This window comes from Chlorocebus sabaeus, chromosome 29 (genome assembly GCF_047675955.1).
Source record: "Chlorocebus sabaeus isolate Y175 chromosome 29, mChlSab1.0.hap1, whole genome shotgun sequence".
NCBI classification, from domain to species: domain Eukaryota; kingdom Metazoa; phylum Chordata; class Mammalia; order Primates; family Cercopithecidae; genus Chlorocebus; species Chlorocebus sabaeus.
In genome coordinates this window covers 21,277,520-21,290,123 of record NC_132932.1, presented here as the reverse complement: position 1 = coordinate 21,290,123, position 12,604 = coordinate 21,277,520, and the positions used below count along the sequence as shown (strand labels likewise).

Below are 12,604 nucleotides of genomic sequence, written 5' to 3'. Positions count from 1 at the left end.
ATGAATGTGTGTGTTCATTTGTGGTCATTAAGGGAGCATTTCGCTGGGGCAGCAAGGTCAAAACAAATCACCTGTTGCCTCTGATGGCTGAAAGCCAGATGATGCTGAGGATGGCTGGAGAGGTCAGCTGTGACTCTTTCACTCAATTGTTGGACAAGAGAAGGCTTGAAGTTAACAACCTCTATTCCTCTCCTGGGTCATTAATGCTTTTCAAACTTCAAAGAGCATAGGAATCACCTGGAGATCATGTCAAATGCAAATTTGCTTCAGCAGGGCTAGGTGAGATTGACAGTCCTTATGTCTAACAAACTCCCAGGTGAACTGATGCTGCTGGCCCACTGACCACCCCCTGAGGAACAAAGCTCTATGGCAGTGGTGTTTACACTTTGCTGCATAATATAACCACATGGGGCACTTTCAAAACTCCCTTGCCTAGGCCATACCCATTACCAATTAAATCAGAAAATTAGAATCCCTGGAGTAGGCTCCAGGGCCCCAGGTAATTCTAATGTGCGGCTGAGTTTGAGAACCAGAGGTCTAGTGCAGAGGTTCTCAAACTGGAGTCTGAATCGGGATCACTTAGAGGGGTGCTGGGCATCACCCTTAAAGTTTCCTTTTTTTTTTTTTTGAGACAGAATCTTGCTGTCACCCAGAAGTGCAATGGCACGATCTCAGCTCACTACAACTTCCACCTCCCAGGTTCAAGCGATCCTCCTGCCTCAGCCTCCCAAGTAGCTGGGATTATAGGCAAACGCCACCGCCTGGCTGATTTTTTTGTATTTTTAGTAGAGATGGTGCTTCACTTTGTTGGCCAGGCTGATCTCAAACTCCTGGCCTTGAGTGATCCATCCGCCTCGGCCTCACAAAGACATGGGATTATAGCCATGAGCCATCGGGCCCGGCCACCCTCAAAGTGTCTGATTCAGGAGTTCTAGGGTGGGGCTCAGAGGTTCATGATATTGAAGGGAGAGGGAAAGGAAGAGGAAGTAGGGTGGAAGAGAGGGAAGAGGGGGAATTAAAGAGAAAGGAAAAAGACAGATTCTGGCTGGGTGTGGTGTCTCACGCCTGTAATCCTAGCACTTTGGAAGGCCCAGGCGGGCGGATCACGAGGTCAGGAGATCGAAACCACCCTGGCTAACATGGTGAAACCCCGTCTCTACTAAAAAAAAATAATAATAATACAAAAAATTAGCTGGGCATGGTGGCAGGCACCTGTCGTCCCAGCTACTCAGCAGGCTGAGGCAGGAGAATGGCCTTAACCTGGGAGGCGGAGTTTGCAGTGAGCCAAGATCATGCCACTGCACTACAGCCTAGATGACGAGCGACATCTCAAAAAATAAAATAAAATTAAATTTTAAAAAGACAGGTTCCTTGTCTTCTAGGATTTTATAGGTTCCTAGAAGAAATAAGATAAATATTCATATAAACAGAAAACAAGGTGAGCTATGATAAAAAGCCAAGAGAGAGAATCTGAATGTTCTGGGGGAGATGACTTCTAGCAGAGGTGATTAGAGGTGCTCCTAGGTGTGTGGAACTGGGGATAGGGAAAAGGGACAGGGTTTAAGAACAGCTTTAATGAAGAGGGTCTCCATGGGTGGGCACTCAAAGAATAACTGGGATTTTATCACACAGAGATGGGACAAGGCTATTCCAAGCCAAAAATCTAGGAGCAAGGGCCAGGCGCAGTGGCTCACGCCTGTAATCCCAGCACTTTGGGAAGCCGAGGTGGGCAGATCACCTGAGGTCAGGAGTTCGAGACCAGTCTGGCCAATGTGGTGAAACCCTGTCTCTACTAAAAACACAAAAATTAGCCAGGCATGGTAGTGGGCACCTGTAATCCCAGTTACTCGGGAGGCTGAGGCAGGAGAATCACTTGAACCCAGGAGGCATAGGTTGCGGTGAGCCCAGATGGCACCACTGCACTTCAGCCTGGGGGATGGAGTAAGACCCTGTCTCAAAAAAAAAAAGCACAGGCTGTGTTCAAGAAAGAGCGAGATCAGGCCGGGCGCGGTGGCTCAAGCCTGTAATCCCAGCACTTTGGGAGGCCGAGACGGGCGGATCACAAGGTCAGGAGATCGAGACCATCCTGGCTAACACGATGAAACCCCGTCTCTACTAAAAAATACAAAAAACTAGCCGGGCGAGGTGGCAGGCGCCTATAGTCCCAGCTACTTGGGAGGCTGAGGCAGGAGAATGGTGTAAACCTGGGAGATGGAGCTTGCAGTGAGCTGAGATCCGGCCACTGCACTCCAGCCTGGGCGACAGGGCGAGACTCCGTCTCAAAAAAAAAAAAAAAAAAAAGAAAGAGCGAGATCTGAATGGAGTGGGGGGTAGAGCATGGAGGGTCAGGGGTGGGAGCAGGCTGCAGCGGGGGTCTGGGCCAGGTCCCACAGAATCAACCAGATTCCAAGCAGAACATGGAGGTCATGCTTGATTTGGTAGATACGGGGAAGCTCATGAAGGTTTTTAAGCAGGAGTGCCTCATCACTCTGCTAGGAGTGGAAGAGCTGCGATGAAGTGGCAGAAGCTGAAGACGGGTTCAGTTTGGCAGCTGCTCCAAGAATTCAGGTGAGAAACTCCATGCATCTGGATTAGGGCTGGGTATAGAGAGTAAAATGTCCTCAGGAAACAGTCACAGAGAGACATAAGCTCTGCCTCTTAATCTATTAACATAGGTCCGATCTTCATTAGAATTAGAAGGTAGTTGAATCGTAAGTGCCCAGAGGTTCCTGTTAGAAAAACATTAAACCACCACTGACTAACCAGGCCCGGAAATGCCCTGTGCTGGGTGAATGTGTCCAAAGGTCCCAAGCAGGGCAAACAGAATAGAGGTCACGCAGCCTTATGTCGAGTAAATGTTTGAGAAGGGATGAAGACAAATGCAGGGACTCCTGTGAGCAATCATGAGGAAGCAGGGGCATTTGTTAAACAAAGACCAATGAAGACAATCTCAGAGGCAGAAGTCGGGGACAGACAAACTCACACATCTGGGATGGTCCCCACTGGTTCCCATCTCAGGTGCCCAGTGAAAGATGAAAGGCAGAGGCCCTGCCGCAAGCTGGATGGGAAGGGCTGTAATTGCCTCTGACACCTGCTGAGACCTGAACCTCTGCTCTGTGCCTCCCCAACTAAATAACAACCTGAGGCCTCTCCTCAGCCCTCCGCCACTCTCTCCTCCACAGTATCTGACTGCAGATCCAAAGTTCAAACTGGTCACCTCCACCAGAAGGGAAGCAAAGACAGCTGTAAAATAGGAAGACAGGTTTGCTTATTTTAATAGGAGGAATAAAATTCAAAGTTATTTTTTCAGGGCCAAAGAAAATCAAGCACTTTGCTTCAAGTAAAACTGAGATCTCTATGCAGAAAGAGACAGGTCTGGGTTTGAATCCTGGCTCCACCATTTAACAGGCATGTGAGTGAGCTTCCTGAACTTGCATTTTCCTATCTGTGAAATGACAACACCAGCCACTCACAGGATTCTTAGTGAGACAGACATGAAGGTGCCCAGGGCAGGGTTGGGTCACTGCAGACCTTCAGCATCAGTCCCTTTCTCCACAGGACAGCTCTACTCATTCTCCCAGTCCCTGGAGGTTGTGATAGTCTGCCCCAAACCCCTTCAGTTTCCTTCTCTTCTCTTTCCAGTCCTCTGAATCCTCCAGGCCAGATGCTCTGGAGTTAGTCACTGTCTTAATTCCATCTGCATCCCCAACTTCCAACACCCACAAGGAAGTGTCTCTTAGAATCATACATGTGACAGCGCTTAAAAACATGGGCCATGTCCTCAGACATGTAAGTACAAATCTTGGTTCTGCCTGGTACAAAGGCATACGATCTTAAGGGATCTCTGGTGATGATAATCCTGCTTATCTTCCAGGGTGGTGAAGATTACATGAGTTTTCCATATTAGATGCTAAGCATATGTCCTGCCTTGCAGAAAGAGCTTGGGAAGTGCTAGCCATGGTGACTATCAGTTCTTTCTCACATGTGCCCCACCTGGGGCCAACCCCCATCACTGCACACCCGATGACAAGGGAGCCTCCTGGCTGCTCTCCTGCCCCTAGCCTCTCACTACCCTAATCAAACCTACATCCTGTTGCCAAACTCCACTTCCTCCCATGCCCCCTGGGGCCCTAGTTCAAGAACCTGCTAAGGCCAAGGACATTCAGTCCAGGCCCTCACTCACCCTTCCCCCAAACTCTACTTCCTACCACTTCCTAAAAACACACTTGCCACTCCCATCAGCCAGTTCTGCTGTTACCCAAAGGTATAAACTACCTTGGCTCTGCCCTTCCAAGCCTCTGCTCAGCACAGCTTCTCTCAGCTGCCACACCCTAATCCCTTCTACAACCTCCTGCTTAGGTGTCACCTCCTCCAGGAAGCCTTCTCTGACCTGACCTCTCCTCTCCATGCTCCCTTCTCTGAACTTCGGTAGTTCTCATTAGCACAAAGGCAGCCATATCCTATGACCCCTGAGACAGCCCTAAAGGCACAGGTACATCTGAAGTAAATATTTGGTCATCAAGTGAGTCCAGTTTATAACAGAAAACCAGGAGGGAGACAGAGCGGTTAAATGGCAAGAGAGGATCCCAATACTTATTAGTAACACCGGAAAAAAAATAGAGTAACTATTGCAAAGAGCTCGTTTGAAATTACGATTTTAAGAGCCTACGATTACTTTATACCACAGAAAGTCCCTAGTTATTAGCTGGTTTACTTGTCATTTCTCTTGGTTTCACAAAAATAATCACTTTGAGGCTAAGCATGGGTGGCTCACACCTGTAATCCCAGCACTTTAGGAGGCCAAGGTGGGCGGATCACGAGGTTAGGAGTTTGAGACCAGTCTGGCTAACATGGTGAAACCCTGTCTCTACTAAAAATACAAACTTAGCCAGGCATGGTGGCGCGTGCCTGTAATTCCAGCTACTCAAGAGGCTGAGGCAGGAGAACTGCTTGAACCCAGAAGGCGGAGGTTGCAGCAAGCCAAGATCGTGCCACTGCACCCCAGCCTGGGCGACAGAGTGAGACTCTGTTTCAAAAAAAAAAAAAAAAGTTGAAAATATCAGATTGTTTTCTCTAATTGCAAGAACTATTTGGATGTTTCTTGTACAACCAAGTGAAGGTGCCAGGGGTCTCCATCTCCTCCCCGTGTAACTTCCACCACCTTCCCAACCACTCCAAATAAACACAGAAGTAAAAACTGTGCTTACAATGCAAATGTAGCTCTAAGCCCCTCCTACAATGCAGTTCTGGAGCTGACATTGCACACAGTGAGGACACTAAAAGGCTGATGAACATGCTGACTGCCTGCAGACAGAGCAGAGGGATGGCGCTAGCCCCCTACTCTGTCTTGGACACCACCTTCTCCTCCTCTGACACAACGCACTCCTCCACCTTGGAAGGGTGCTCCCGCCCTCTCCCTATGAGGTTCCGCGTCTCACCACTGTCCCGAAGGGTCTGGGTCAAGTCTTCCACCAGGGCCGCTGCCTCCTCACTGCTTTCAGGCCGATGCTCTTGCAGCCAAGCCTGAATTTCCTTTGGTAGCATGGTTAACATCTGCTCCTTGGTGTGTACCTCTGGCCTCAGCCAGCGCCGACAGAGCTCTCGGAGGCGGCTGAGTGCACCCTGTGGTCCCCTGGTCACCTCCTCCTGGGAGCTGCCCTTGCCAGCACTCTGGGGAAAGGGCTCAGACTCAGGGCCATCCTCCTGCAACACAGCTTCCTGCACCCAGGAGTCATCCTCCAGGATCATGGTGGTGACCTCCTCCTTCTGTCTATCTTCCACTTGAGGCACCTGGACCAAGGGGCTCAGCGGAGTGGTCACTCTCGGGATCTCTGCAGCCATCATCCACGGTCCTGGGGCAATCACTTAGGCGTCAAGCCTTGAACCCCAGTCTTCTCCAGCCAGGCTCTCAGGTAAGACACTTCCCTCCTCAGATATCAACAAGTAGTCCCGCTGAGAAACAAAAAAGAGAACCATAATGTATAGGTAGACTGTCTTACAGCAATCTAACTCGCAAAAGCCCAGGTCAGACCACCAAGTGGTCCTCACATATGCAAACCAACAGACGTTTCCTGTTCCTCTTAAAGAAAAAATGGCTTATTCCTGAAAACATCTGTGGTAAGAGAAGGCGGTGTCGCACGCCTGTAATCCCAGCACTTTGGGAGGCCGAGGTGGGCAGATCACCTGAGATATGGCGAAACTCCGTTTCTATTAAAAATACAAAAATTAGCCGGGTGTGGTGGCAGGGGCCTGTAGTCCTTGCTACTTGGAAGGCTGAGGCAGGAGAATCTCTTGAACCCAGGAGGCGGAGGTTGCAGTGAGCACAGATCTCGCCACTGCGCTACAGCCCAGGCAACAGAGTGAGACTCCGTCTCAAAAACAAAACAAAACAAAAAAAGTATCCCAAGCACAAAAAATACAGCATTGTTCCTTCCAAAATACCAAAGAATGAGTATCAGAAATGCAAAGTCCCTGGGAAAAACCCATGACTGAAATACTGAGGACTCTCATAAGTCAGTTCCGACTTGGACCTTGACTTGACTTGCAGTCAAGCCTGAATTTCCTTTGGTAGCATGGTTAACATCTGCTCCTTGGTGAGTACCTCTGGCCTCAGCCAGCGCCGACAGAGCTCTCAGAGGTGGCCGAGTGCACCCTGTGGTCCCCTGGTCACCTCCTCCTGGCGGTTGCCCTTGCCAGCACTCTGGGGAAAGGGCTCAGACTGAGGGCCATCCTCCTGCAACACAGGAGTGTGTGTGTGAGACCTTGACCTAACAAACAACTTAATCACCAAACTCTGTGACCACCTAATAAATAGAGATAGTAACACTCATGTTTCTGTTTTTATGGGGGCATCTTAAGGATTAGCAATGGATCAGATGTCAAAGCACTTTGAGCTTCATTGGAAGAAAGGCAATATCTCAACTGCAGTATTACCATACTGTAAGTATGAAGTTTAAAACATACCCATACTCTCCAATCCAGCCTCGGCCCCTCAGTACTTTATCTTAAAAAAATAACCAAAAACTTGAGTCCTTAAAAATCCAGCAGCAGGGAATGGCTAATAAACTATGACACACCCATATAGTAGCATGTATTAGAAACTGTGCTATAGGCCGGGCGCAGTTGCCTGTAATCCCAGCTCTTTGGGAGGCCTCGGCAGGCGGATCACTTGAGGTCAGGAGTTCAAGCCCAGCCCGGCCAATATAGTGAAACCCCATCTCTACCAAAAATACAAAAATTAGCTAGGCATGGTGGTGGGCACCTGTAATCCCAGCTACTCAGGAGGCTGAGGCAGGAGAACTGCCTGAACCTGGGAGGAGGAGGTTGCAGTGAGCCGAGATCGTGCCACTGCACTCCAGCCTGGGCAAAAGAGCAAGGCTCTGTCTCAAAAAACCAAATAAATAAAAAGAAAAGAAAAAAAAAAGAAACTGTGCTATAATATATGGCTACGTTTGGGTGGTAATGATAGGAAAAGGACTCAAAGGAGCCTTCTGGGATGATGGAAATTTTCGATATCTTCATTTGGCAATGGCGGCACAACAGCAAACATGAAATTTAAGATCTGTGCATTACGCTGTATGTTTTTAATATTTTAAAAATTACACTGACAAAGATTAATCATTAATGATTTAAGATAATCCTTCTGATATGAAAATAATGGATAAACACAAAATCAGCAGGGCAGAAAAACCATAGACATAGTAAGTCCTGAATTCCCTTTAAAAATAAACTCACAGCTGGGCGCAGTGGCTCCAGCCTGTAATCTCAGCACTTTGGGGCCGGGCGCGGTGGCTCAAGCCTGTAATCCCAGCACTTTGGGAGGCCGAGACGGGCGGATCACGAGGTCAGGAGATCGAGACCATCCTGGCGAACACGGTGAAACCCCGTCTCTACTAAAAATACAAAAAACTAGCCGGGCGAGGTGGCGGGCGCCTGTAGTCCCAGCTACTCCGGAGGCTGAGGCAGGAGAATGGCGTAAACCCGGGAGGCGGAGCTTGCAGTGAGCTGAGATCCGGCCACTGCACTCCAGCCTGGGCGACAGAGCCAGACTCTGTCTCAAAAAAAAAAAAAAAAAAAAAAAAAAAAAAAAAAAAAATCTCAGCACTTTGGGAGGTTGAGGTGGGCGGATTACCTGAGGTCGGGAGTTCGAGAGCAGCCTTACCAACATGGAGAAACCGCATCTCTACTAAAAACACAAAATTCGCCGGGCGTGGTGGCGCATGCCCGTAATCCCAGCTACTCGGGAGGCTGAGGCAGGAGAATGGTGTGAACCCGGGAGGCGGAGCTTGCAGTGAGCTGAGATGGCGCCACTGCACTCCAGCCTGGGCGACAGAGCGAGACTCCGTCTCAAAAAAATAAATAAATAAATAAATAAATAAAAGATAAATGAACTCACGGGAAAAAAGAACGGGACGGCAGCTACAAAATACTGAGAGCAGTGGAATTGCAAACGACTTAAAATGAACATTATAAAAGCAATACAAAATTATTGTTAGCCCAGGAGCTGCAGCTCACGCCTGTAATTCCAGCCCTTTGGGAGGCCGAGGAGGGAAGATGGCTTGAGGCCGGGAGTTTATGACCAACCTGGGCAACAGAGTGAGACCCAGTCTCTTCAAAAATAAAAAAATTTTAAAAAAAATCCTTACTACATCATAAAGACTCAAAAAACACTCCCCCCCTCAATGAAAAGGGGAGAAAGGTTGACAAAGGCAAAAAAAAAAAAAAAAAAAAAAAAAAGGACAAAAAGAAAATAAAAGCTAGTGGGAAAACCCACGCTCTCAACGTGTATTTACTCAAATGACTAGAAGAAACATTGGCATATGGTATAAGAGAACTCTTCCTACTTGGGAGCCTGGGAAAAGTGTGCCCGGTCAGCTAATTTGCCGTCTGACTCGGGGCACGACACGCCCCCCTGAACCTCAGTTTCCCCATCTGTAAAACGTGTACGCTGCGCGGGATGTCGTTGAATGCCCCTTCCCGTCCAAAGCCTGCGCTTCCCGGTAGGAGACGCAAGGAGCTCTCCGCCAGCGAGACGCCTCCAAGACGGTTCGCGGAGCGGAGCCGGCGCTCTGGGCTGCAGGGCCCGCAGGACACTGAGCGCGACCCCGACGCCCCTCCCCCAGCAGAGCTGCCGGTAGCTGGCTCCAGGCCCGCTATTCCCTCACCTCGGGCTACTGCCCGGGGTCCGCGCAGCTCCAGGCCTGCCTCTCCGGCTCACCTCTCGAGAGACCAGGTCCTGCTCTAGCGGCTGCTTCGCGCGCAAAAGCGCCCCTGGGCTCGGCCCGGCCCCTCCGGATTCACCCCGGCTCAAGCCCGTGGGGCACCGAGAACAATGGACGGGAGAGGCCCGCCCATCGCCCCGCTCATTGGCTGCCGAGAACGGCCCTGGAAATTCTGCCTTTCTATTGGTGGAGACGGCACCCAGCCGGGCGGCGGGAGGGAGGCTGGGCCCAAGGCATTGTGGGAGATGTAGTCCGCCCGGAGGCGAACCTGACCGAGGTCTCCGCAGCAGGGTTTGGGGCTGATAGCCTGGGCAGTGCCCGCGGGTCAGAGGCAGGAAAATCCGCGGACTGACCGTCAGAACCCCTGTGTTGGCCAGAGCTGTAACCCGAGACAAGCCGTTTCACTTATCTAAGGCCTCTGTATATTTGTCTATAAAAAGTGAAAGTTGGATGACCGGACTTGAAGGACCTTTTCAGCTGCGAACCCCGTGGCAAGGAGTATTGTCAGGCACCCTCGACCAGCGAGAGCGGACCCTGGACAGGAAGGGAGGCCATGGGGGAACAAATCCTCATCGCCCAAGCCTGGCGCCTTTCCCCCAGTTGGCAGCTGTATACAGGCACTCGGTCTTCGCACACCCCTCTGTTTTCGCACGTGGTATTCCTGTGTTTGGAGGAACGTCTTGCCCCGCCTCCTCTGCCGCGGAACTCCCATTCTTCCAGCTTCTCCTGGGTGAAACCTGCCCTGTCATCACCACCTCCCCAGGCAGAGACACCGCCCCTAGCACACCTGTTGGACGTCCCCATTTTATTTTTAAAAAATATATATTTATGTATATACATATTTATACACACACAGAGAGACAGGATCTACATTTCATAGAGACAGGGTCTCCATATGTTGCCCAGGCTGGCCTCGAACCCCTGGGCTCAAGCACTCCTTCCTCCTCAGCCTCCCAAAATGCTGGAATTACAGGTGTGAGCCACTGCACCCGGTACTGATCACTGGGTTGCTTACTTATCAATCTCAGTATGGGGGAAGGGAGGGTTCCCGGGAGTGGCAGTTTGGCCTCCATCTTTGTGTTCCTACCCCTAGCGCTGCTGAAGAAATGGCTGCCCCAACCCTGCTTGAAAACAGGTGAGAAACCACCTGGAAACTCAAGTGGAAAATCTAAAAATGGAGAGAGACACCCTTAATGGTCTGTGATAGAATCGTTGTGTATGTTTGAACAGAGCAATTACCGGAGGCACCTGCAATGAAATGACTGCTTTTTTTTTTTCTCTGTCGCCCAGGCTGGAGTGCACTCACACGATCTCGGCTCACTGCATCTTCCCCCTGCCAGGTTCAGGTGATTCTACTGCCTCAGCCTTCAGAGTAGGTGGGATTACAGGCATGCACCACCACACCTGGCTAATTTTGTGTATTTTTAGTGGAGACAGGGATTTCACTATGTTGATCAGACTGGTCTTGAATTCCTGACCTCAGGTGATCCAGCCACCTTGGCCTCCAAAAGTGCTGGGATTACAGGCATGAGCCACGTGCCGGGTACTTTTCCCATTTTTAAATTGGATTTATTTGTAAGAGCTCTTTGTATATTAAGAAAATTATCTCTTTGTCACAGCAGTTTCTACTTTTTCTCAGTTTGCTGTTTGTTTTCTGCTGGTTTATTAAATATAGAAATTTGAATTTTTTTTTTTGCAAATTTGTTAATCTTGTCTTTTTATAGCCTCTGAGTATTGTGTTAGAAAGTCCTCTGCACCACTCCAAAGATTATGTGAAATTCACCTGTTTTTCACTAATTAACCTCTTGAATCCAAATACAGAGATGCAAAGTGAAGTTCAGCTAGTGAATCTTATCCAATACCCTGGTAGCATCTTTAGTATCCCAGATTGACCACTTGCAAACAGCACCACCTCCAGGCCATCCTGAGAAGTCTGCACTAAGCCCCTGGATGCAGAATTCCGGGTCACCACTCCTCCAGGTGATTTTTTTGGGATGACATTGTATTAAAAAAAATGGGTTTCTCCATGTGTCCATCCTTACCAGGAATGGAAATTTACACAAAAAGGAAAAGATGCAGGGGAGGCTGGAGATGCACAGATGGAACTTTCCAGCAGCCCAAGAGTTTATTTACCTCTGTTCCTAACCCATGTCAACCCTTGACCGCAGAACTGGCACTAGCTTGTCACTGAGAGTCCTAGAGAAGCCGTCTCCTCTGTGTCTGATTCGGGGAAGCTGGTCCTTGCCAGTGTCAACTCTCCTACATGAGACAGAGAGAAAGTCACATTTAAGACCAATTCTTGGCATAGTGATCCTACTGAGAAGGGCCCTGGTAGCCAAGCCAGTACCCTAAGACCAGCCTGCTACATCGAAGCAAGCCTGGAAACACAGCCAAGTTCAAGGTTGCTCCCCCAAGAGATTCCTTTCTCCATTGGCCAAACCACAAGGGTGAGAGAGGCTCTATTCCACCAGGAAGCATTTTTGGTTAAAAGCTTAAGAACTAATCTGGCTAACTTAAGTAAAAGGGACTTATTGAAAGACTGTCAGGGAACTGACAGAGTAGAAGGGAGCTGACGAAGCAGGTTTGAGAACGGTTAGGAGCCAAGAAACAAAGAGGAAGGCCCCAAGAACCACAATAACAGTCTCTGAGCAGAAACAGTTCAGCTTTCCCATCTCATGACCTCTGGTACTACAGCCATCTCTGTTTCCCCACCTTTCTCATACAAATTTTCCTGTGCAAGGAAAGAGCATTCGGTTCTTTGAGTCTAAGTCACGTGCACATTCCCTGGATGCAGCAAGGTGAGAGAGGATTAGATCTGGCTCTTAGCTTTTCTTACTAATACCCCCCACAAAGGCGATTCTCCACTCTGGAGACTGAAGGCCTATTAGGAAACACTGGACAGGCAGAAACAGTATCACTACTTGTCTTTAGGCTCTGAGCAAGAAGGATCCTCACCCTGAGGAATGCTCAGCCCAAGGCATTTGGGGACCCTTAGCTCATCTAGAGTTGATGAAAAATGATGTGGGTGGGAACAGGGAGAACTGCTCCATAATGGTTCTTTCCATAACAGTTTTGATGGGAGAGTTTAGTCCATTAACATTCAATGTTATTATTGGCTGATTCTTGCCATTTTGTTATTTGTTTTCTGATTGTTGTGGTCTTCTCTTTCTTCTTGTCTTTCTTCCTGTCTTCCTTTTTGTGAAGGTGATTTTCTCTGGTAGTATGATTTAATTTCTTGCTTTTTGTGTTTTGTGTATTTGTTGCATATTTTTAAATTAGAGATTACCATGAGGCTTGGAAATACCATCTTATAACCCATTATTCAAACTGATGACAACTTTACACTGCTTGCACAAAGGAACAAACAAGTAAACAATAAAACA

The 12,604-nt window shown here is 48.8% G+C and overlaps 1 protein-coding gene across 5 annotated transcripts in view; it reads right to left on the bottom strand.

Moving 5' to 3' along the window:
• Positions 1 to 9,344, bottom strand: part of ZSCAN2 (zinc finger and SCAN domain containing 2) — a 35,140-nt gene extending 25,796 nt beyond the window's left edge. For 2 of the 5 annotated variants that reach the window (XM_073013067.1, XM_007990272.3), the window contains exons 1-2: positions 9,218 to 9,332; positions 5,439 to 5,952 (exon numbers count right to left, since the gene is read on the bottom strand). In XM_073013067.1, coding sequence (XP_072869168.1) covers positions 5,439 to 5,844 — 406 coding nt within the window. In that variant the 5' untranslated portion in view covers positions 5,845 to 5,952; positions 9,218 to 9,332. Of the gene's footprint in view, positions 1 to 5,438; positions 5,953 to 6,601; positions 6,718 to 9,164 lie in introns of those variants that run through there. The other 3 variants (XM_007990275.3, XM_007990273.3, XM_073013066.1) reach the window with 3 other exon arrangements.
• Between the last annotated feature and the right edge of the window lie 3,260 nt (positions 9,345 to 12,604).